General features: G+C 36.7%; 1 protein-coding gene across 3 annotated transcripts in view; it reads right to left on the bottom strand.

The window, feature by feature from the left end:
• The window catches only part of LOC134356884 (constitutive coactivator of PPAR-gamma-like protein 1 homolog), a 138,948-nt gene that overhangs the window by 67,077 nt on the left and 46,521 nt on the right, over positions 1–25,350 (bottom strand). For 2 of the 3 annotated variants that reach the window (XR_010020454.1, XM_063068123.1), the window contains exons 3-7: positions 12,066–12,148; positions 9,257–9,385; positions 6,475–6,577; positions 4,491–4,591; positions 2,447–2,763 (exon numbers count right to left, since the gene is read on the bottom strand). Coding sequence is in view for 2 of the 3 variants with exons in the window: in XM_063068123.1 (XP_062924193.1) it covers positions 2,447–2,763; positions 4,491–4,591; positions 6,475–6,577; positions 9,257–9,385; positions 12,066–12,148 (733 nt within the window). In the remaining variant the exon portion in view is untranslated. The remainder of the gene's footprint in view (positions 1–2,446; positions 2,764–4,490; positions 4,592–6,474; positions 6,578–9,256; positions 9,386–12,065; positions 12,149–25,350) is intronic. The other variant, XM_063068124.1, reaches the window with a different exon arrangement.

Raw genomic sequence — 25,350 nt, 5'->3', positions numbered from 1 at the left:
TTCAATTGTAAAACACTTCCCAAATGGGCCTCAAGTTTTCTGGCTGTTCACAAAATGCTTGCTTAGCTTGAACAATTCTAGCAAATTCTGTTTTTTATTTTTGAATAACCTCAATCTAAAATTTAAATAAGACTTCTGGTGAGTTATATCCAAGATCAAGTTTTCATATAACAGTTTAACAAGATAAATTGCAAGTATGAATCTGATGTTTGATTTGGTCTAAGACAAAGCAAATTGTAAATTTTGATATTTACACTTCTTTCATAAGCACAGCACCAAAATATTAATGATGTTCCATCAGATTTTATCTACTTAAACCTGGTTCCAACTCAAAATCTACTATAAACTAAGTAATTAATACCTCAAAGCCATGCATTTCAGTCCATGCATCATATTTTGAAATGCAAATGATTTAATGTTACTGAACAGAGTTTGGGAATGTATTCTAAAGATTATTTATTCCTTTACAGTTTGCTTAGAACAAGTAAGGTACTAACATAGTGAGTGAAAATAAAGTTGAAAAATGATCAGACAATGTGCAGGCAGGCGAGACTAGATAGATAGGCAATATGGTGAACCAACGTGCCTGTTTCTGTATTGCACTGTTCTATGTTCTATAAAACTAAAAATTGTTCCCAATACACTTGTAAGCAACTTTTTTGAAAATATAATCAAACATTTAAATGAAGTTTTATGGAAATTACTGGTAACATTTCATACCAGACATGATTAGGCAATAAATGAACAAGCGTACTTTTCATATATGCTTCACATCTTACATAAGGGAAAAGATTAAATAAATATTTTGGCCATCTCAAGCTACCACTGTTAAAAGTAATTATCTTTCAATGTAGACTCCGATTTCTCTGTATTTCTGTCATTGATACTGTTTATATGCATGGTTGTACTTTTATAGCCATATCCTTCTACATTTCAGAAAAATTCAGTCCTATTTATATAGCCTATCAATTGGAATATGGTGGCCCATTATATATTAAACATTCCATTACTTTCTTTATCCATGGTATAAGTCAAAGACAAACTCTCACTGCACCACAGTAGCAATGGAACAATAACATCTTATGCAATTGGTTTCTATTTTCATATCTAAAGTACCATCTTTAATTAATACAGCATGTTACCCAATTAGTCATTCAAGGAACTCATATTTCATTAGAAAAATCACTTTGGTTAAAAGGTACTCAAACAACACAGACATATTTAAATTATCTTATTTTTAATGAGGACTGGCAGTTAATCACAGTTAACACATGTAATTAAAAGTTAGCACAACTTAATGTACTTTTTTAAAACTTAAAATATGCAGGTTTTTTGAATAAATTCAAAAGTTTAGTCCAATACTCGCATCAGACCAAACCCAGCTTGCTAGATATCCACTTTGGTGTATCACCCACCACACTATCATAGACTAAAATGACTGAAATTTTATCACAGACTCCCAAACCATAGTCTGTGTGGTTCAACAGGGGGGAAATGGAGCCTCAAATAAAATACTTATACAGTACTTCAGGCCAAACTTTACAATCCCAAATGTCACGCCTGTTCTGCCCCCAGTATTCTTGGTGTCAGCAGCTACAGTATGCTTCATTGAAAGTTTGAGGAGGTTTGGCATGTCACCAAAGAGATCAGCAAATTTCTACAGAGGTACAACAGAGAGCATTCTGACTGGTTGTATGACCACTCGGTATGGAGGCTACAAAGCACAGGTTTTAATCTTCTTTATCTCGAAGTTTTAGATTTGAGCAGAAAGTCTTTTTCTCTTTTTTTTTGGTCATATCCTCAAAATGGACCTTTTTTTTGTTTTGTTTGTTCTGTTTTTTTCCCTTTCTCCTTCTAAACTGGTAAGAGGAGAATTGTTATTTTCTTTTTTTATTATATATTTCATACTAGTTTAACAATATCTATGATTTTGACAATGTCTACTTTAATCTTGGTTACTGATATTTGAACTAATTCCCCTCTTGATTGTATTTGTGTTTTTTTTTAAATCAATAAAAAGATTAATAAAGAAAGAAACAAAGCACAGGAGCCTGAAGGCACACACTCAACATTTTAGGAACAGCTGCTTCCCTCTGTCATCAGATTTCTGAAAGGTCCACAATCCCCTGAACACGACCTCACTAATCTGCTCTTTTTCTTGCACTGTTTTTTAAAATTATTTCTTATTATATCTTATAACTTATGTATTGCACAACAATTTTCATGGTCAGTGATAATTAACCTGATTTTGATTCATATGTTATATTTGAGGTCTTGCAATTTTTTCATTGGACCACCCATTGATAAAAGTGCCAAATAGCTTTCCATTGTTTAATAACTTCATTAATCACATTAGTCTCAATTTTTAAGTTGCATGGTAGCCCTATTTTTAATGTAACGTACCTTCAATTGTAGAAACTAACAAGAAGAATGTTAAAAGACTTACTTAACAGCACCTCTATTTTCCTCATTATCGGATGAAGATGATGTTGAAGAAGCAGGGAAAAATGGACCTTCTATGCCACAGTGATTTGGACTCACAGCTGAAACCGTAGAAATATTTGGTGAGGAACGCTCATACAAAGGTGTATGCTTCCCTTCATGAGGAATGTTGCTGTAACTGTTGTTGGATTCCAGGGTGAGGCTGGGGTCAGACAGAGCAGACTGGTATGTACCTAATGATGATGGCTGTTCTTTGTTAGGTGAATACAAGTCAGGAGGTCTCTGTCCTGAAGCAGCAGCTTGGCTAACTAGTCGTTGGCCCTGAAAAAATGAAACAATTAATAATCATGTTAATTTTTAATTGTTACCAGTCTTTTGAACTCACACATTACACACTCTGTATGTGTGTGTGTGTGTGTGTGTGTGATGTGGGAGTTCAAAATAACTCAGACAATACAGACTTATTTGAATAATCTTACTTTTAATTAGGGCTGTCAGTAAATCAGTTAACATATGGAATTAATGTCACAACACATTAACAGTTTCAAAATTTTCAAAAATTTTGAAGTATAATTCTTTCAAAATAATAAAAAGAATATTATTTAAATATACTATTCTTCTTAATCACTTAATAATTAAATAAACTTTATTGAAGATTAATAATAAGCTTAATATTAATAGTAAAGGTTTTAAAAGCAATCCTGTGATGTTACATTGTTGAGGCTGTGATAAGGAACTATATAAAATGCAGGTTCCTTCTTTCTCTTCCACTTAAGAATTTGGCATTTAACCAAAACCATCTTCATATGAAAGTGTTTCCAATGTCAACTGCATAAATGAAAAATAGATCAATTTTTCATTAGATAGTGCAACAACAACTCAGTAAATACAAACAAGGTCCAAAGTTCAAATTAGCAAAATTTTTGAAGGAAAAGAAGGAAAGTGCAAAAATGCTAACAATGAAGCTAAATTATTAAATGAAATAACAACTATAAAAAGCTTAATGGCTTATTTTAATGGTGTGGTTTGTAGAAAATTAACTTTAAAATATGTACATTTGTAAGTTTTTCATTGTTTTTGCTTTTAAAAAAATTCCAGCTGTTTGTGATGATCTAAGATGAATTATTTTAGATGTGACAAATTAATAGCTTTACCAAAGCTTTACCATTAAACTTTTTGAGAATATCCAGTCAGAAACAGTCATTTACCAAAATTGTTGAGAATTCTTTTAAAATTATAATTTACCCCATGGTAGAAAGCACCAACCTTCACCTTAGTTTCTTAACCTTCTCACTGCATTGAGCAACTGAATCATGCACCCAAGAAGCATTTGCAAACATATTTTCATAGCTATCCGCAAAATGGCAATAAATATATAGAGAACACTTTAGTTCAGAATTATTGTAAGAATGCTGCACTGTTACATGTGTTAACAAACTAGAAATTTGCCCAGTAGGAAAATACAATAGATTCCATGCCACTTTACAACCGGAAGTGGTGATCTCATAGTACCTTAGCAAACATTCATTCATTCCCTAATAAACCACACTTCGACAATTATCTCATTATTTAACTAAATGTTGTTTACAGAATGTAGAACACTGAAATCTGAATACTTCAATGGCTTCGAAGTCCTATGATCTAGGCTACAGAAAGCACCCTCTCCTTTCTTTCAGTATTTTTCTCATGTCAGTTTTATGGTTGGCAAAAATGATTGAAAATTTTAAGATTATTTAGTGGAGGAAAGCTTTATTCGGATGTAAATGAAACATTAAAGAGCGAGAGGAATTTACATGACAATTTTCTTCCAAATCTTCAGATCAGGGAAGTACATTCACCCTCTTCCCCAAAGTATATGACAGAGCGAATATTTCCATGGACAAATATCAGTGATGTAGAGCTATAATGTGCAATAATTTCTGGGATCTAAGCCCAAGCCATGACAACAATGGGGAGGATGATTTTGCCAGCAATGCTATCATTAAGATTCTGATGTTCACAATGAATGACAATTAAGATTTAAGGCATAATTCGCTAATTAGACTCACCATAGCCTTCGCCTGAAGATGGGATTGTGGAACGTTAAGCATCTGTGGATGTGGATAGTGTGGTACAAAACCAGGCACTCCAAACTGATTCAATCGCATTCCTTTAAGCAGGAGAAAAATATTGAAATGTTGTAGAGATCTCAGAGAGCAAGTTAATAATTGAAGAACAGTTCTAGGGTATCTTCCTTTTTGAATACCAATGCACCTTGTGAAGGTACACCAATTTATCAGAACAAATGCATGATACTTGCATCATGGCATGAAGCTGTTGAAACTAATTCAATTGAAGCGTAAGAAAAAGTGTTCAGAAAAATGTGATTGCTTTCTGTAGTACACAGCTGAAAACTTTTTTTTTTGCTGAGCATTTCAGGTCATTCCAAGAGAGTGGAATTTCCATACATGCTTAGATTAATGAAGAAATCCCAAAGTGCATCACAATCAAGGGAAACAACTAGAACTGACATGAATTTAAGCTATTTATGAAAAGGACTCACTGTCAAACTGATCAAAAACCTACATCTGCTTGAGATCCAAATGATTCCTTAGCAATGTTTTAACCCAGTTACTGTAAAACCCACTATAAAACTATAATAACATGCATCTCAGGACTTTGGTGGTGCTAGACTAGCAAATTTTCAGATAATTGTATGTATTTCTATTAATCCCCAAACATAGTTTTTATTATTTTTTAAAGATGTTACAAAGTAGTATGATAGATTTTCCAGTGAACATGACAAGGCCACAGGGAGAAGGGTCTAGGCCTGGAACGACAACTTTATTCCCTTCCATAGATACTGACTGACCTGCTGAGTTCCTCCAGTATTTTGTGTATATTACTCTGGATTTCCAGCATCTGCAGAATCTCTAGTGTTAAGGAAACCGAACTTGGAGAGTTTCAACTTGTAAGTTTCAGATTTACCCTTGGTTTTCCTAACTCCATCTGCAATTGAACATCTGGCCCACAGTGTTCACTCTGGGTCCTTGACTTGCACTCCGGACTAATAAGCAAGTCAACGGAAAATCATCAGGATTTCCAAACAATCAGATGCTGGATTATTAGAGTTTCAATGTAAATGGATTTTACAAAATAATTTTGTGTTATGATTAAAATATATATTTAAATGTATTAAAATACAGAAGTACCTTAAAATCTAGAAATATTTTATTTCTGCTTCTACCTTAATTACATTGTGATATGTTGATAATGAAAATTCTTTTATTTTAAAAAGCTGCTCAGACAACTTAATGATTTCACAAATGTGACATCATAGGTATGTTTAACCTGAAACCTCTCAGCAAATTACTTTGGGGAAAGGAAAGTTTATAGCCAAACCTTCTTTGAGACCTTAAGTCAAGAAGGTCAACTCACTGTTTACCACAAATCCTGAGTTGAGACAAGAAATTGCAGATGCTGGAACCTGGAGCAGAAAAATAAACTTCTGGAAGAACTCAGCATGTCAAGTGGTATCTGCAGTGTCAAAAGGATGGCTGATGTTTCAGAATGAGACCCTGCATCAAGACAGAGTATAGAGGGAAAATAGCCAGTATATAGAAATGAGAGGGAGGGATGAGAGAGAAGATGGTATCAGATAGGTAGAGCAGATAGGTAGATGGAACCAGGCGGAGAGGGGTCAGTAAGAAACTCGCTTGAGTCAAATCATTCTTGATTTTCCCTCTCCTAAGGTAGCAAAGTTACAGGTGACTAGACTAACAATGAGAACTTGCTGGGTTGTTTAACAAAATGGGGAATAAATTTTTAAAAATTTTGCTAATAGGTTAAAGGTTCTCATGATTTCTAACATGTTTGGAATACGTCATTATGGTTGGAAGGTAAAAATTTCAAGAAAGAAAAAAGGAAAATTTAGCTTAGGAGTTGCAGCGGACTGCATTCACGTAGCAAAATACATGTAAAACTCTAAAAAAAAATTGTGATTTTTGCACACAACAGGATCTACCATCAGTTCACAATCCATCCAGTATGTACCTGGGAAAGGTGTTGGACCATGTTGAAATAACGGAGGTTTGCTTGCAATGGAATAATATTCAACAGCCCTCTTGAATTGTTCAATTTTGTCTTCCGTTCTGGACTGAAAACAGAACAAGTCAAATTATCCACAGAAGTTGAAATATAATTCTTGTGTAAATAAGCTTCTGCAATTAAATCAAATTCAAAAATAAACCACACAAGACAAAACTAGTCACTTGGCATATAACTTAAAATAAACGCATATGGCATTTATCTGTGAAAATTGTTTTGAAAAAGGCTGAAAATTGAACGAATCAATGGAGTTCACTCATGAAAATAATGAAAGATCTATCCATGGAGCAGGTAGCACTCAGCCCTGTCACCCCATATTATCCAGAATGATTTAACTAGAGTTGTCAAAAGCAACATATGAATATGCTCTTTGGGGATATAAAGACTGGAGTCATTATTAGTAATGAACATATGACATGATCACAAACTTTGACATTATACAAAGTATAAACAACCTTTTGTTGCATCTTTCAATCTTTTGAGTGTTCTGGAAATAATAAAACATTCTTGAAAACTGATATCAAATCCCAGAAACCTACTTCAAATGTCAAAGACCTCAGGCTAATGTAGTTTTCCAATGACAGATCTTCACCTCAAACTGCAACGTAACTCTTTCTTCATATCCTCCCACTCCCAATCCCTCAAAAACACTAGCATAGAAATCCCACATTACTAGCATTACATTCCTGATGAAGAGTGGAAACTAGTCATTGTCTGAAATTATTGGCTGAAAAGTACCTAATGGAAGTATAACGTAGTATTCATTAGTTGGTGTTGAGTTTCGCTACAGCGAAGTAGTAGGCAATTCAGAATGGTAATGGGAAGAACTGAAACATAATCAACTGTGAGCTCGGGGTTGTGTGTGCGAACAAAATGGAAATACTTGCTTTCTAAGTGCTTTCTCTTCTAATAGTTGAGAATACTGCAGCTATTAGCCCTGTCTGCCCTTGTTCTGTTTTGCAACATTTTCAACCTCACATTTTTACCTGCCTCATACTCTATCTTTCTGGTATTCACTCATTATGCTTCAATTTTTCACATTATACCTTACATTCTGTCATCTAACATCCTTCAAGTTTCAATTCCTACTTTTTTACCTTCTGAAGTTAGCAGAAGGCCTCAACAAGGCTTTGGTAAGGGAAGCTACAACACAGGAACACTACTGAATAATCGTTACTAGCAAAATGAACACTAGGCCAAATAGCCTACAAGTGTAGTGGATTCTGGTTAATTGGGCCACCAGTTAATCAGGGCAGCCAATTCTTTGGGCCAATTCCTAAAAACCAAAAGCTAATCAAGAAAATAGCCAGGATTCCCTTTCTATATTTGAGACACTAGGCTACTTAATTGGAGCAGAAGACCAATGCTGAACAGTTTCTAACTAGTGCCAGTCAAGTGCAATTTTCGAAGCTGCTAAGACTCTAACTGTGCTTAGAGCGAACAGTTTTTAAATAGCGTCAGTTGCATATGTTTGTGTTCAAAATTAGGCAATTTTGGTCACTGAGAATTGGTGAGAAATAAGCATTAAGACAAACAGAACTGTTTTGCTCACTCAGGTTTCAAGCATTCAGGCTTGAAAGATTTGGAGAAAGCAATCATCAGAAGCTATGTATGAAAGCATTATCTGCACTAGATGTCTGCGCTGATTTTGTTCATTTAGTCAATCAAAGAACACAGCAGTGTACTCTGGATGAACTCCCTCCGCCAATGCCTTTTAGGAACTAATACACCGTTTTATAGTATTGTATTGTTAGTAGTAGACATAGTTGGGTGCTCACTTAAACAGTTTGTCTTTTTTTAAAATACCTTTTTAACTATTTCCATGAAACTTCAGCTAATTGGACAGTTGCTTCATTTGGCCAAAATGTACTGGTCCCAATGTGTCCCAATTACAGTATTAACTATAAATATATTATATTTACTATCTAACTAATAGGATGATGGCATGCTTGGATGCAGCGGACACATCAGGTCCAATCAAAGGTGCTTTTGTTCCTCTTGTAAGACTATTTTACGATTGCAAGTCACTGCTGGATAGCGAGGGAGCTGATTTTATTGCGTACTGTTGTGTTGTTGCCAAGACTTGTTGTGTACCGGTGTGAGTGATTGTCTTGGACATTTTTATTGTGATTGCAAGGCCCTGTTAGACATTGGTAACGTAGAGTACTGCAAGTCTGGTTCACTGGTTCATTGGCGTTACCAATGGCGGGGGAGCTGCGTAGCCTTGGTTGTGGTGAGGACCAGGCCTGGACCAAGACTGCAAGGTCGCCTGTGGCAATCACCAAGGGGAAGAGACGATGAGGCGGTGCTGCCCTCCAGGGTTTGCTCGATAGAAGAACAAGCTGGACCAAGCCAACTTTGTAGTCATGTCACAAGGATTTGCGGTATGTTACTTTTTTTCTCTCTTTGTGACTGTATGTTTTTTCTGAAGTCATAATCATATATGCTATTTGTGCTACGTGCTACAGTAGTGCAGTGTGCTGTTGGTAGTGCATTTTGCACCTCATTCCCAGAAGAAGTGTTTCATTTAGCTATATTCATGTACGGTTGAATGAAAATGGAACTTAATCTTAAATCTCTTATAACAGGTACAAATGAATGATCAAACAAGTAATGACAAAGGAATCAGCATTTTTCATCAACGGCTTGAAGCAGAAATATAAATAAGAATCATTCAGTAATGTGCAACATACAGTAAATGTCATGATCGTTTTTATTTGTTACATACCCGAGAACGTTTAAAAACATCTTTTGCAACTGCATCCAAATCCCCAATATCCTGAATATTGCGCACGTATTCTGCAACTGCTTTTATCACTACATCACAAGGTGGAAGAACAAGCTGGTGTGCTCGTACCTGAAAGAACATAAACCCAAAGGTTGAATATTTAAAATATTTCCTTTCACTCACACATTGTTCTAGAAAATTGTAACTAGTTTGAATTTTTATAGCATCTTAACTAACATAAATTTAAAAAAAAAATCAGAAGCACATTCAGACACGAACACAATGTGAACCAAAGCAGGAAATATTAGGAAGAGTTTTCAGTGGGACTAGGCATTTAAATGTTTGGTATGGACTAGATGGACTGAAGGGCCTGTTTCTACCCTGTACTTTTTCTGACTCTAAAAGTACGATCAAGGAGGTTAGTTTTCAGGGTGATCCTTAGGGAGAAGAGGTGGAACATTTTGGGACGAAATTAATGCCACCATTGCTAATAATGGACCAAAAACAAAATGGGCAGGAAAGGATTCACAACAAGTTAGTGGGAATGAAATGGCATAGGTTACATAGGCAGCAAGGCCAACACCAAGCAGCAATAAAAACACATGAACAAAATTTTACATTGGACACAATGAAGAATTATGAATAAGCAGAGAGATGAAGAAAATGACAGAGAAAACTCTTATCTTTAGAAAGAATGAGTACAGCAAAGTTCCATAAAAGCAGAAGGTCAAACATAGAAGTTGTAACTAATGGATAGGTAGAAATATAAGCTCAGATTTTTTACGTCTCATGAATACTAGCAATATTATAGAGATGAAGGCAGATGGGCTTGCTGATTTTTTGGATTTTGATGTAGGGCAACATGTCACACATGGAGTCTGATACCAGGGATCAAGAAAAGCAAACAAGATGCAGAAATGGGTGTTATCAATGTACATGTGATACACTGAATGACACTGAATGACACTGCCATAACAATTAATTCAATCTGTATAAATTCTATTTTATATTTCAGGAAGGACTAAAATTAATGATATCCTTTTGAGGGGGATCACCATTTCAATAGAGAGAAACAGTGCATGAAGAATCATTTCATGAATTATCATGTTATTTTTCACTGGAAACTGTATTATCTCTGACAACCATTTGTAATTCTAATGCTTTACAACTACCTGGATGGAAGCAATGAGTGCAAATCAAATCAAACAAATTTAACCGATAAAGTTGGGCATTCCATTTTGTTCCTCTGACTGAGATTACCAAATTATCTTCCATCAATTAACATCTTAAACTGTAAGGAAATATTTGCTGGGGATTAATTAAAACTTTAATCAACTAAAGAGCATGTGGATTAAACCCCTAAAAAAAAACAAAAATGTAAAAGTAAATTTCCATTTCTGTTTAATTCTAAACTGGTAATGAAGAAAATTTAAAATTAATCTTTTACTGTTTTTATCCTTTTAAGATTATGTAATGCTAATCTGATCATCTTAAAATTTGTTGCCATCAATAAAGCACAATAAATTTGCACAGTAACAGTCCAAACTAAGATTTCAAGAGCTTAAGTTGTAACAAAGTTTCATTTTCATTGAAAGGTACAAACAAAAATTCTTGGAATGGTTTGGCTTTTATGGAAAAAAATCAGTAGATTTTTCTGCAGACTTAATTTTAACTGTGGATGAATTGAAATGCTACCATGTGCTGTTCCAGTTATGTTTGATTGTTTAGTGGACAAACTACAAGGGCATGAGTGATGCCAGTACTATAAAACCACATTTTGAAAGCACACAGTCAGAATCTTGATATCAAATCAGGAGATAATCAAGCTTTAGAAGAAAACTTAAAAGCCAAAGACTATCAATGACTATTCCTCATATCAAAAGACTTAGGCACGATCAAGCTTCTGCTTTACATTTGTCTATAGACAATGCATTTAATTCTAAAGGTAGAATAAAGATCTAGTCATTCTGATGGTTAGAAAAATGAAAATAACTACACAAGCACAAATAAATTAATTCAAACTCATAAAGGATCAATTTATTCTTTCAGTAAGCTCTTCTTCACACAGGCTATTGAATAGACAAATTTCTGGGCGGTACAGCAAAGTGGAAGTCTATAATTAGTTCAGAAACAATTAGATGCTGTGGAAGTGAACACAGACTAGGCAGTTTTCTTTCTGGATAGATGACCCAAGTTCAGACATTTAGTCTGCCTTATTTTGTGAAACAAGATAATATCTTTTTAAACTATACCAACATACTGTGCCACATATTACCCAAATCCACAGCAGGACAAAAGTGGTCATGAGGAATGAGTGTCCAAGTTTCTACTGGATATTCCACAGAATATGTTTCCAATTCCAAGGCCCTTGCCAAAAGGAGACAGAATGAAAGTTAGATTCCTACCCAAGGAAAAGCAAAGAAAAATCAGCAGCATTACTCTCGGGAAATCTCGTTCATCTCCAAGCAGTGGGTAATTAAATCATTGGAGCATCCAGGGAATGACAAGCACATCAACAAAATTTCCAAAACAGTGGTTTATCAAGAGAAATGCATATGGGTACAAGAAGAGACAATAAGATGAATAGCAGAATGAGAATACAATAGCAAAAAATAAAATTGAGGAAGTGGGGTGATAAATGTGTTATTGACCCTGTTTTAGAAAACTATCATGCTGAGGGCAGAAAATTCTGGTGAAAGAAACATTTCAGCTTTAAATCTTCAATAGTTCTCAACAGATTTTACCATATCAATCACTGTAGGAAAACTCACCCAACTGCAGATATTACTATTAACATAATAATTTTTACCTTTAATGAGGCTAGAGGATGATCTGGACCTAGTAAACTCCAGTGAAAGGCAGCCAAATCTTCATCAGGTAGGATGTGGTTGCCTAATTGGAAAGAAGGAAGAAAATGTTTTATTTTCCAATATAAAGCATAAGACTATTATATCATCCTTTTTCACTAGTGCTGTGCTGAATTTAAAAAAATCATAATAAAAATAGAAGCCAATTTGAAGAATTAGAAATATAGAAGTCCACTATTTACAAATGATGAAAATAAATTACATATTAATAGATATTCATGCAAATAACACCCTTTCCTCAGGCAACAAACGTAAAACCATATAAGCGCTACATCATTAGATTGGTTGACTCAAGTTGCCCAATGATATATTCTCTGCAACAGCACATGCAGTCACCAGCCACAGCCAAATTTCTGTGGTTAGTCCATCTGCAATGATGTGGATCAGTTACAAGCACCAAGAATCTCCCACGTTTGCAATGCCAGTAAGGAAGTGAGTAATGAGAAGTTGTGGTGCTGAAGGATTTAGTGCCCTGTACCATTTTAAATGCGAATCTGCTTCTTTTTAAAGTTGTTAATTTGGCTTGGATGACTTGGATGAGGAGGGGAATCATTTCTTTATTTGGCCTTTACATCATTCAGGATCATAGCAATGATAATCATTCTGTACTGCCTTGTAAAAAATGGTATGGTATAGTATCATAACTACCCTGTTAAAACAGAAAAAATAACATTAAGTAACCATCCAGTGTCAACCTAGACAGTGAATTTGGATACGGGAGTGAGCCTGAGGAGGGGAAAAATGATTAGCCGTGATGGAATGGCAGAGCAGACTTGATGGGCCAAATGGCCTAATTCTGCTCCTATGTCTAATGGTCTTATGGTAAAGTTATGCCCAATAAAGGTCTCTTTTTAAACATAAGGATACTGGTGTCTATAATGACCACAACAAAGTACAGGAGCAGCAAGAGCATGGAAATACCTCCACAAGAAAGCTCTCCACCAAATCACACATCATCTTCACTTTCAAATATATTTCACGTACAGAAATTTCTGCCATCATCTTCCTTCCCTGACCATAAAGTTCATCCCTCTCCATGGAAATCACGTGAAACTGAAAATGACTGTAGGACTGTGATTTTATACTTAACCCTGAATTTAGTTTCCTGCCTAATTTAAATCACTTTCTAAGACCTTCTATTTCTACCACTGAAACATGCACCTGATTATGATCCCACTTGGATTCAGAACCAGATTCCCCGATTACATCTCTGTAAACTTGACATTGTAAACCCTTATGTTCTAAGTTACAGAAATTCCTGATCATTCCTATGGTAAATGATATCCCATGATTCAGGAATTAAGTAAAACTGATTTAAAAATTCTTATCAATTTTCCAATCCATTCATACTTTCAACCCTCTACTCCTCTCCAACTTGCTCCAATCCTATTTGTCCAATGATAATCACTCTCATCATCTGGTCTTTCGATCATTCACAAACTTAATGATTCTACCTTTGCCAACCTTCAACTATCAAACCCATAAAAGCTCTACAATGATCTTGCAAAATATCAGTACCTCACCATCATTCTTTCCTTTAAAAAAATTCATTAAAACTTACCTCTACTAACAAACCTTTGGTCCCAGTATCGAACTATGTAAGTCAGAATCAATTTTCCTGCTGAAAAATATACCTGAGAAACACCTCGGAACATATTTACTGAGGGGCTATCTAAGGAAAACTATGTTAAACACAATGTTACATCAGAGATTTAATCAGCTCCCTTTTGAAACTAGATACGTTGTTTAACTGATGGAAATGCCAAAGTTACGTCAACCATTCAGGTATGACTGCTATCCTTCAGCATTCACAGAACAAAGCTCCACACACTCTATATATTCTGAACATGATAAACCCATGGGTCAAGGTTGCCTGGATTACAAGTGCAAAAACTTGCAGCAAGCCTATCTTAGGACTCAGCTGTCATGAAGTAGGAGTGATTCAAATACAAGGCTCTAGTAATCAAAATGCAGCTAAACAGAAATCAGTTAAAGCAGAATAGTAGTAACACAAATTCCTTGAGCAATGTCGGTGCATGGAGTATTGTAGGAAAGGCAGATGAGCTCAGAACACGAATCAACACATGGAATTACCACAATGTAACCATTAGTGAGACTTGATTGCAGGAGGGGCAGGACTGGCAGTTCAAGATTCCGGAGTTCCTTTGTTTTAGAGTAGGAGGGATTAAGGGGAGAGGTGGCATTACTTGTCAAGAAAAATGTCATGGCAGTCTTCAGTCAGGGCAGACTGGAGAACCCTCGTAGCAAGGCTCTATGGGTGCAACTGAGGAATAAAAAAGCTATGGCCATCTTAGTAGGACTATATTATAAACTACCCAACAGTTCACAGGATTTACAAATTTGGAGAAAGATCACAGACTGCTGCAAGAAACACAAGATTGTGATAGTATGTGATTTTAACTTTCCACATATTAACTGCGACTCCTATACTGTAAAAGAACTAGATGGGATTGAGTTTGTCAAATATGTCCAGGAAATACACAGAAGTACCAATGAGAGAGTGTGCTATACTTGATCTCCTATTAGGGAATGAGACAGGGCAGGTGATAGAAACTTGTGTAGGGGAATACTTTGCACCTGGTGATCATAATGCCATTAGTTTCAAGGTAGTTATGTAAAAGAATAGATCTAGTCATCGTGTTGAGATTCTAAATTCGAGAAAGGGCAATTTTGATGCTATCAGAAAGGATCTGGCAAATGACTGGGCCAGGCTGTTTTCCATCAAAGGTGTACTTGGTAAGTGGAAGGCTTTCAAGAGTGAAATCTTTGAGTCCAAGGCTTGTCTGTGCCTGTCACAATAAAAGCCAAGATTAACAGGTTTAGGAAACCTTGGTTTTTGAGAGACATTGAGGCCCTGGTTAAGAAAAAAAGGAGGTGCATAGTGGGTATAAGCACATAGGAACAAATGAGGTACTTTGTGAGTTTAAGAAATGCAAGAGAACACTAAAGAAATCCGGAAGGCTGTTCTAGCAGGCAAGGTGAAGGAGAATCCTTAGGGATTCTACGGATATGTTAAGAACAAAAGGATAGCAAGGGACAAAATTGGTCCTCTGGAAGATCACTGTAGTAAACTATGCCTGGAGCCAAAAGAGATGAGGAAGATCTTAAATAGCTTTTTTGCACCTGTATTTACTGGGAAGACTGACACAGTCGACAGAAGTAAGCCAAAGCAGCAGTGAGGTCATCGACCCTATACAGATTACAAAGGAGCTGTTTGCTCTCTTTAGGCAAATCAAGGTGGATAAATTCCTAGGCTTTGACAAGGTGTTCCTTTGGGCCCTGTGGGAGGCAAGTGCAGAAATTGCAGGTGCCCTAGCAGAAATATACTTAAATTATCCTTATCAAAGGGTGAGCTATCAGAGGATAGGAAGATAGCTAACGTTATTCCGCTGTTTAAGAAAGGCTCTAAGAATAAACAAGGAAATAATAGGCCAGTGAGCCTGACATCAGTAGTGGGAAAGCTACTGCACGGTATTCTAAGGGACCCGATATGACTATTTGGACAGACGGGCAGATTAAGGATAGTCAGCATGGCTCTGTATGTGGTAGTTCGCATCTAACCAATCTGAAAGCATTTTTTGAGGAAGTTACCAAGGAAGTTGCTGAAGGCAAGGTTGAGGCTGCTGTGTACACGGACTTCAACAAACATTTGACAAGATTCCGCACAGGAAGTTAGCCAAAAAGGTCAGTCACCTGACATTCAAAATTAGGTAATAAACTGGATTAGACATTGGGTTTGCAGGAGAAGCCAGAGAGAGGTAGTACACAGTTGCCTCACTGACTTGAGGCCTGTGACTAGTGGAGTGCCACAGGGATCGGTGCTGGGTCCATTGTTGTTTGTCTATATCAACAATCTGGATGATAATGTGGTTAACTGGATTAGCAAATTTGCAGATGACACCAAGATTGCGGTTATAGTGGACAGTAAGGAAGTCTACCCAAGCTAGCAGCAAGATCTGGACCAGCTGCAATAATGGCAGAAGGAATTTAATGCGGACAGCTGCAGACCAACCAGGATAGGTCTTACATAGTGAGCAGTAGGACACTGAACAGTGCGGGAGAATAGAGGGATCTGGGAATACAGACCCATAATTCATGGAAAGTGGTGATACAGGTAGATAGGTTTGTAAAGAAAGCTTTTGGCACAATGGCCTTCATAAGTCAAAGTATTGAGTACAGGAGTTGGAATGTTATATTGAAGTTGTATATAACATTGGTGAGGCCTAATTTGGGGCAATGTATGCAGTTTTGGTGTCCTACTTACGGGAAAGATGTGAATAAGATTCAGAGTACACAGAAAATTTACAAGGTGGTTGCCAGGACTGGATAACTCGAGTTATAAGGAAAGATTGAACAGGTTAGAACTTTATTCTCTAGAATAATTGATGGGAGATTTGATAGAGATAAACAAAATTATGAGGGGTATAGATAGGGTAGGTACAAGCAGACATTTCCACTGAGGTTGAGTGAAAGTACAACTAGAGATCATGGCTTAAGAGTGAAAGTTGAAATGTTTTAGAGGAACAAGATGCCACCGCAAGTGGTGGATGTGATTTTGATTTCAAAGCTTAAGAGAAGGTTGGATATGTACATGGATGGGAGGAGTATGGACAGCTATGGTCCACGTACAGGGTGATGGAACTAAGCAGTTTAACAGTTTTATATGGACTAGATGGGTCGAAGGCCCCATTTCTGTCCTGTAATTTTCTATGACTGTACTATTACCCAGGAGGAATTGCAGCAAAATGAAAACACAGCACAAGAGAGACTACAGATGCTGGAAGACTAGAGTAAATGGAAAAACTAGGTCTGTGGGCATAATGTATGTTGAGCAAATTGATGTCTGATTCAGGCTTTTTGGTATGTCAGATTTTAGTTTTGCAGTAAAGGAACTGCAACTTTCTGAACTTTCACTCTACTATTGCAGCCTTTTAATGTTTCACAAGAAAAAATACGAACTTGGAAGGTTTTTATTTTTTCTGTTAAACACCATTTTAGACAAATATTTACCATGTTCACAGCAGCAGCCAATGCATTTTAATAGTTATAATTACAGTTCCACTAGTATCACATATCAGCTAATAATAATCTACATGCCTGAACGTATGAAATCCTGAGTGGTGTTACTGGAGAATGGGTGCAGAGCAACTATGTAGCTGAGAATAAAGGGAAAACTTCAGCATCAGCCGAGTGAAATCTCAGTATTACTCTGCTTTTTACTAACATGCATTTACGGTCTGGCAACATGAAACCCTGATTCATATGGGCTCATTACTGAAACAGCATTAAATGAGCAGATGGAATAAAAGTCCTGAAGTATGATGCTATCAGATTATTGAACATTAATTTACATGCAGCTGCCCACAAACTAGGACCATAAATCTTTGTCCAATTGGATTTAGTCAAATTTATATTCATAGGTTTTATACAACTTATGCATATAAATTTGGCTAACCCATCAGGAAAAGTAAACTTAATGTATACTAATATGGGCCTCAGAGATTATTGCCTGATGATTAGATAATAGGGTTTTTAAGTCAGTAGCACTAGCATGGCCAGTATTATTTTTGGAGCTCGTCAAGTTTGGATGCTCAATGGTCTTGCATTTCACATCGCTAAAGCACTGCCAAATAAGAGATGGTTCTGGTTGAAGTGAGATTTTATATTCTGTAAGATTAGTTGAGATCAATGTAATCTTATGAATTATCTTTGATCCCTAAATATCACAGAATCAGACACGGTTACAGCACAGAAAGGAGGTCATTGAATTCATCATGTGTGTGCCAGCCACAATCACAATCTTACTTAGTTTATTTGTATTTTCCAGCTCTCAATCCAGTCTTGTAGCTTTCAGAGCACATCCAAGTACATTTCAAGTGAAATGCATTTCTGACTCTGCATTACTCTTTCTGAAGGAGTCCTTTGAGTGCAAATTTATCTTACTCAACTCTCCTCAAATGCTTCCAAGGTAACCAAGATATACTGTGTGGCCACTAGTTGTTCACCATTTTGGTAAAGGAAGTAGATTGGCCAGGCCTCACAATTTCTTACACTTCAATTAAACTTCCTCTTGGCCTCCACATTTCAAAACAAAATCAACCAAGTCTCCTCCCTTCATTCTTCAGCTTTTCATCTGCAGTCTCTTGTTTTGTCATACACTCTTCATAGCTCACAACAAATGTATTAATTCACTTCGCTAGATTAAATTCCATTGTACACTTCTGTGCTGACTTAATCCATTAACATTTTCTCCAGTTTACAATCTTCTCCAGTACTGTCAAACACATTGCCAATTTTCATATGACCCACAAAATTCTCTTATCATACAGTGCCCTGAAAAAGTATTCAGTCCCCATCACTATTGTCATATTTTAATATCTCATTTTCTAAATTTAAAATATATTGAAGTCAGATTTTTGAGCTAATCTACAAAATGTGCAGCATGTCAAATCAAAAGAAAATTTCTAAAACCTGTTGACAATTTACTAAGCATTTAAAAAGAAATTGTGAGGCTGAAATCCCCTTTGTAACTACTATGCTAAATTTCCTCAGGTGCAACATATATGTATTAACTAACCTATTCACCCAATTTGTTGATGTAGAAAATTGCAGGTTCACCTGGTTTCAATGAATTCATAAGAATAAATAACCCCTCTCTCTGTAAGATCCAAATATGGTAGATTCTCAACAGATCAAACCAAAATGAAGACAAAACAGCATTCAAGACAAGTCAGGGAAATTGTAATAGAGAAGCAAAAATCTGGGGAAGGGTACAATACCATCTGAAAGACACTGAATATACCTTGGATCTCAGTGCAGTCTATCGGGAAAAGGTGAATGACTTCAAATGAAGAAAATTGATGTCCTTGAGTGGCCGATTCAGGAGTCTTGACCTTAACCCGATCGAACATCTCTGGCAAGGTCTCAAGATTGCTGTCCACCACCGCTCCTCAACTAACTTGGCACAGCTTCAGCAATTTTGCAAAAAGTTCCATCATGTCATGCAAAACTGGTACAGGTCAACCTTCACTAATCCGACTACCTGTAATCCGGTTCCTTCAATAATCCAGCACTGATTATGCTTCAGTATTTCGTCATTTTCACTAATCCGGCACTCCTCAGGTCCAAGTGGTGCCGGATTAGTGAAGGTTAGCTATTGCTCAATGTGATCCTTCTGTTATTCAGCGTTTTCACTAATCCAGCATTTCTCAGGTCCAAATGGTGCTGGATTAGTGAAATTTGACCTGTACAGACTTAACCAAAAAGACCACTGTCTGTAAAAGCTGCAAGAGGTGGTTCAACTAAGTATTGAGTAAAAGGGGATGAATATTCTTGAACTACTGTCATTTCAGTTTTTGAATTTTTAGGTTTTCATGTTTTACAATTTTCCTTGTTTTTTTGGGCTCTGCTGTGAAAAAAAAGGAGCATGTGATTCGTAAATAAAAATTCTCAGTTAAATTGAGCAAAATGCCTGGTTGTAATACTCATCTATGTGAACAAAGGGTTGCGGGCTGAATATTTTTACAGAGCTCTGTATATAAAACAATATCAGGGGCAGAGTTAGCAGTCACTTGAACAAATGTGAATTCGATAAACCCACCAAAGACTTGTTGAATTCAAAGTTAATCCAAATAACTTGAACATTTTTGAAGTAATAGATGCTATAAATGCACTTAAGGTATCATATGTGGAATTCCAGAAACAGTTTAATACCAAATTCTGGCAAATGGGCTTAGCAGAGACCAGTCCTGATGAAGGGCGTCGGCCCGATACATCAACTGTTTATTCCTTCCCATAGGTACCAGACCTCCTGAAGTATTCTGCATGCGTAAGCGGGGGTAGGTACTTAATAGTCTGCATGGAGAGTAGAGGGCCAAAAGATCTGTTTTTGTACTGTATGACTATGACTTTAAGATGCCATATACTAATTTTGTCATCAAAATGAACTCTTAAGGAATAAATATTGTTATAACCTGGGTAAAAATATAGCTAGGTAACATTGGTTTATGGTGACAGGCTGCAGCATTTGTCGGTGCACCCAATAAAGAACTTGAGGTGTTCAGTGCAGAGTGCATTCAAGGAGTGACTCTTCAACCACCAAAGGACCCTGTCGAGAAGAACTCTTGAGAAGCCTAGTTGAAATACACACATTCTTCACTCATGCACGGTCACACTCTTATGTACTCTCAAGCAATCCCATAGGGTTGAAGATGGTATATGTCTGCATGTCTGAAGATCTACAAAATACACGTTCAAGGTATCCTGCAAATATATTTGTGGAGAGAAATCATGGACAGTGAAGTATCTGCTCAATTCTCTGCTGCCTCAAAAGAATATCTTTCCAGTTTGCCCTTAAATGCCCTCTGGCCTTGATTTGGAGATCATTTAAGACCTATAGTGTAATAGAATTTCTATCTTCTTTCCTCTCTATATACACACACTTTGCCAGAGGTGCTACCCACTGCAAAGTAACCAAAGCAAAGCAATTTGGAAATTAAGAGTTATTGTATGAAACCACAAACACCAATAGCCCAAATCCTGCTTCAAAGACTGCATCTCACTAAAGAACTTCAAGTACTGATAATATGAACAAAAAGTACTATATCTGGAATTTAACTGTTTGGTTGATGTTTTGAGTTTGGCAGATTCTTGCACAGATCGTGAACCTTATTCCAATCAGTCAACTATGTCAATGGTATTTTAGGACTAGCAACATTTCCTCAAGCAGCGGGTGTCACAAAAGAATCTTTAAAACACTGATTAAGATTTTGTGATTTTGTGAAATGACAGCAAAATCAACAATTACTTCAACACTTCTGTGCATAAATACATGATCAAAGACAGCTCCAAGCTCCTTTCAGTGACTCAGTGTTCCTCCATATGTCAACTTACAAGTTGTTTCCATTAAGGGAATAATGAACTGACAAAACTTCATTCTTGAAAATATTACATCTTGCTGTGCAAGGTCCAAGGGCTTTGAATGGCACAATCAGCCCACTCTCTGGCTCTAAGAAACTTACATTGTTTGTAAGGGTACTTAAATAGTTTAAAATACAAATACCTTAAATAAGTTGTGTATTGAACATGTATATTTTCAAAATATATTTCTATTTTGAAATACCTTTATTTTAATTTAGAACCATTCATTGGGCATTTTGGAATCCTTGTGGATCTTATAACAAAGCTGTGGTATTAAATGGTTTTGACTGAAAAACTCAAGAAGATGTTCAAACTATTTCTTAATTCACAATATTAACCAACTCCTGGTAAGATACATATGATAATTTTTCTTTGAAACATGGGGAGTATGTATGACTTTTCAATTTCTACTTAATTTTCTGTTTATTGTTTTGTGATCTGTAATATGATTGTGCTATTTCCTTTGTGATTCTGATTAACTAAGTCTATGCTAGAAATCACCATATTGTTGTCACTTCACCAGTGACAGCAAACTTCAGGTCACAAGGTTAACTGAGCTTACTCAATAAATACCAGAACTCCAGACTTGTACAGGTGTCCCCCGCTTTATGAACGTTCGCTTTACACCACTTCGCTTTTGCAAAAGACCTACATTAGTACCTGTTTTCGCTAACCGAAAGAGGATTTTGACTTTTACGAAAAAAGACGCCCGCTTTAAACTTGTGTTTACCCCGAGAAAGACTACTATGACCATGAAGCCTTGCGCGGGCAGGTGTGTGCGCATGCGTTATACGTGCCAATTTTTTTCTACAAATCGGTTTTGGCTAATTCTTTCCGATTCTGTTAAGTGAAACTACACTGTACATACATTATTTCTACCTTATATAGGCTGTGTATTTATCATATCATTCCTGCTTTTACTATATGTTAGTGTTATTTTTGGTTTTATGTGCTATTTGGTATGACTCGGTAGGTTATTTCTTGGGTCTGGGAACGCGCAAAACTTTTTCCCGTATAAATTAATGGTAATTGCTTCTTCGCTTTACGCCATTTCGGCTTACAAACTGTTTCATAGGAACGCTCTACCTTCTGTTAGTGGGGGAAACCTGTAATTCTGGCTTTAGGCATTCCAGGTTCCTACAGTTAAATGTTTAAGCAAAATATTCTTACCACATTTTTCCTACCAATCAGTTACAATTTGTCACCTGGTTACCCAACAGACAATTCCTTTGCCACCATCCCCCCACCACCGCCAACGTACATCCAAGAATCACCATCCCTAATCCTGCAGAATTATGAATTTTTGAGGATGTAACAGGCAGGATAGACAAAGGAGAATCAGCAGATTTTGTTTAATTGGATTTTCAGAAGGCCTTTTTACAAGGTATCACAAAATAAGAGCCCATGGCATTACAGGAAAGATACTAGCATGAATAGAGAATAGCAACACACACAAAATGCTGGAGGAATTCAGCAGGCCAGGCAGCATCGATGGGAAAAAAAAGTACAGTCGACATTTCAGGTCAAAACCCTTCGGCAGGACAAACCCTTCGTGAGTCCTGCCATAGGGTTTTGGCCCCAAACGTCGACTGTGCTTTTTTCCCCATAGATGCTGCCTGGCCTGCTAAGTTCCGCCAGCATTTTGGGTGTGTTGCTCGAATTTCCAGCATCTGCAGATTTTCTCTTGATTGTGGTATGAATAGGATAGGCTGACTGGAAGAAGGTAGAGTAGGAATAAAGGGAGCCTTTTCTGATTGGCTGCCAGTGATCAGTAGTGTTCCAAAGCGGTCAGTGTTGGCACCACTTTACATGTTTTACATTGGATAATAGAATTGATGCCTTTGTGGCCAAGTTTGCAGACAATATAAAGATGGGTGGAGAGGAAAGTACTGTTGAGGAAGCACAGAGGCCACAGAAGGACTTAAGACAAATTAGGAAAGTGGGCAAAGAATCAGCAGATGGAATACAATGTCGGGAAGTGTATGGTCATGCACTTTGGTAGAAGGAATAAAAGCGCAGACTTTTTCTAAATGGGGAGAAAATTAAAAAATGTCAGGTGCAAAGTGACTTGGGAAACCTCATGCAGGATTCCCCAAAAGTTAACTTGCAACCTGCAAAGAAGGCAAATGCGATGTTAACATTCATTTTGAGAGGACTAGAATATAAAGCAAGGACGTAATGCTGTGGCTTTATAAGGCACTGGTGAGGCCTCACTTGGAGTATTGTGAGTAGACCCAGAGGACCTGTTCGTGTTTTATCTCTAAATAAATTATGTGAAGAAGATGGAAAAAGAACAGCAAACATTAAGGGATTTAATAATTAGAGCACCACAAATATAGGAGCAGAATTAGGCCATTTGGCCCATCAAGTCTGCTCTGCCATTTCATCATAGTTGATCCATTTTCCCTTTTAGCCCCCAATCTTCTTTCTGCCTTCTCTGCTTATCCCTTCATGTACCAACTAATCAAGAACCTATCAACCTCCACCTTAAACACATTCAATGATCTGGCCTCCACAGCCACCTGTGGCAACTATTTCCACAGATTCACCACCCTCTGGTCGTATCTCCCCACTATAGGAACCATCCTCTTCATATCCACTCTATTCAAGCCTTTCAAAATTCAATAGGCTTCAATGAAAGCCCCTTTTGTTCTTTTAAATTCCAGTGAGTAGATTCCTTGAGCCATCAAATGCTCCTCATACGATATTGCTTTCATTACCAGAATTATTCTCATGAACCTGCTGTGAACCTTCTCCAATGTCAGCACATCCTTTCTTAAATAAGGAGCCCACCAAACCACACCACTCAGTGATCCACCAATCCACCGATTTAACCCTAGCCTAATCAAAGGACAATTTACAATGATCAATTACCCTACTAACTGGTATCTGTTTGGATTGTGGGAGGAAACTGGAGCACCCAGAGAAAACCCATGCTCACATGGGAAGAACACACAAACTTTCTCAGAGGACACCAGAACTGAATTCCAAACTCCGATGTCACAAGTTACTTAACTGCAACACTGTTATGGTACTAGATAATCTAGTATCATGCAATATATCTCTTCTACAGTCTTTCTCATAGCTCATCATCCTAAGACCTGAACACTATAACTGAGACCTAACCAAATATTCATCAAGTCTTCTTTAAATAATCTACCCCACTGTTTCTAAAATCTAGAATTCCATATTTAGGTTTTGACAGCCACCTCAATATACTGCCAAATCCAAAGATACAAATGTGAACTTGCAGGTCACTCTGTTCCATACCCCACTTTAAATTGGTACCACTTAATTTCATCATCCCACCCCCCAGGTTTTGTTTTAAAAATAAAAAACTTACATGCACCTTGCCAAGTGTTGTAGTTAATTTTATGTGTTAAAAAAAGCTCCACAATCAAAATCATTCAATAACATGGCTTTGTATATAATATCCATATAAGGATTACAAAATGCCTAATGAATGGTTAGAAATTAACATAATCAAATAACATTATACGTTATCCTCACTGTCTTATTAATTGTGGTGATCTGCAGCGATGCCTTGTAGCATTTGGAATTATCTTTCAGTAGTTATCTGAATTTTACAGAGCATCATAACAATATTTTCTTTTTTCAAGTACAAAAGCATTAAGAAAGACTATGACAGTGGGCAACACTGGAAGAGAAACTGAACAACTTGCAGATATAACCTCCAAAAGATAAAAGTTACTAATAAATTGAGGAGAATCAAAAATTAACTAATAGCAAGGAAAACTTCCATTGTATTAGTATGAACACAAAAGATTCTGCAGATGCTGGAAATCCATAGCAACACACAAAAATGCTGGAAGAACTCAGCAGGTCAGCAGGAAAGGAATAAACAGTCACTGTTTTGGGCCCAGACTCTTCATCAGAATCCTTTCCACTCCACCATAATCTTAACAGAGTCTCTTTCTCATCACTTTCCAATCAAAAATCTATTTCTAACATCTCCAGCATGTTGCTGCTTTAACATTCTAAATTGGTTATTTCCTCTGATATTGGAACACTCTTCAATCACTTCCAATGCCCTACTCTCCTTTTCTCCACAATTTCCTGCGTAAGCTCAGGAGATGTGCAACTTCCATTCTACCAACACAGGGATTGTACCACTCTTGCGCACCACCATTCAATCTGAATTTCCATGCCAAACTTTGGATGATCTGTTATTTTAATTCTTCTGCTCACACCATCTGTCCTATGTTCCCTACATTATTCCCAAGCAGCTCAACTTTAACTGGAAGAACATTACTGCATCTTTTGAAT

This window comes from Mobula hypostoma, chromosome 15 (assembly GCF_963921235.1).
Source record: "Mobula hypostoma chromosome 15, sMobHyp1.1, whole genome shotgun sequence".
In the NCBI taxonomy this organism is placed as follows: domain Eukaryota; kingdom Metazoa; phylum Chordata; class Chondrichthyes; order Myliobatiformes; family Myliobatidae; genus Mobula; species Mobula hypostoma.
This window is presented reverse-complemented; position numbering and strand designations above follow the sequence as displayed.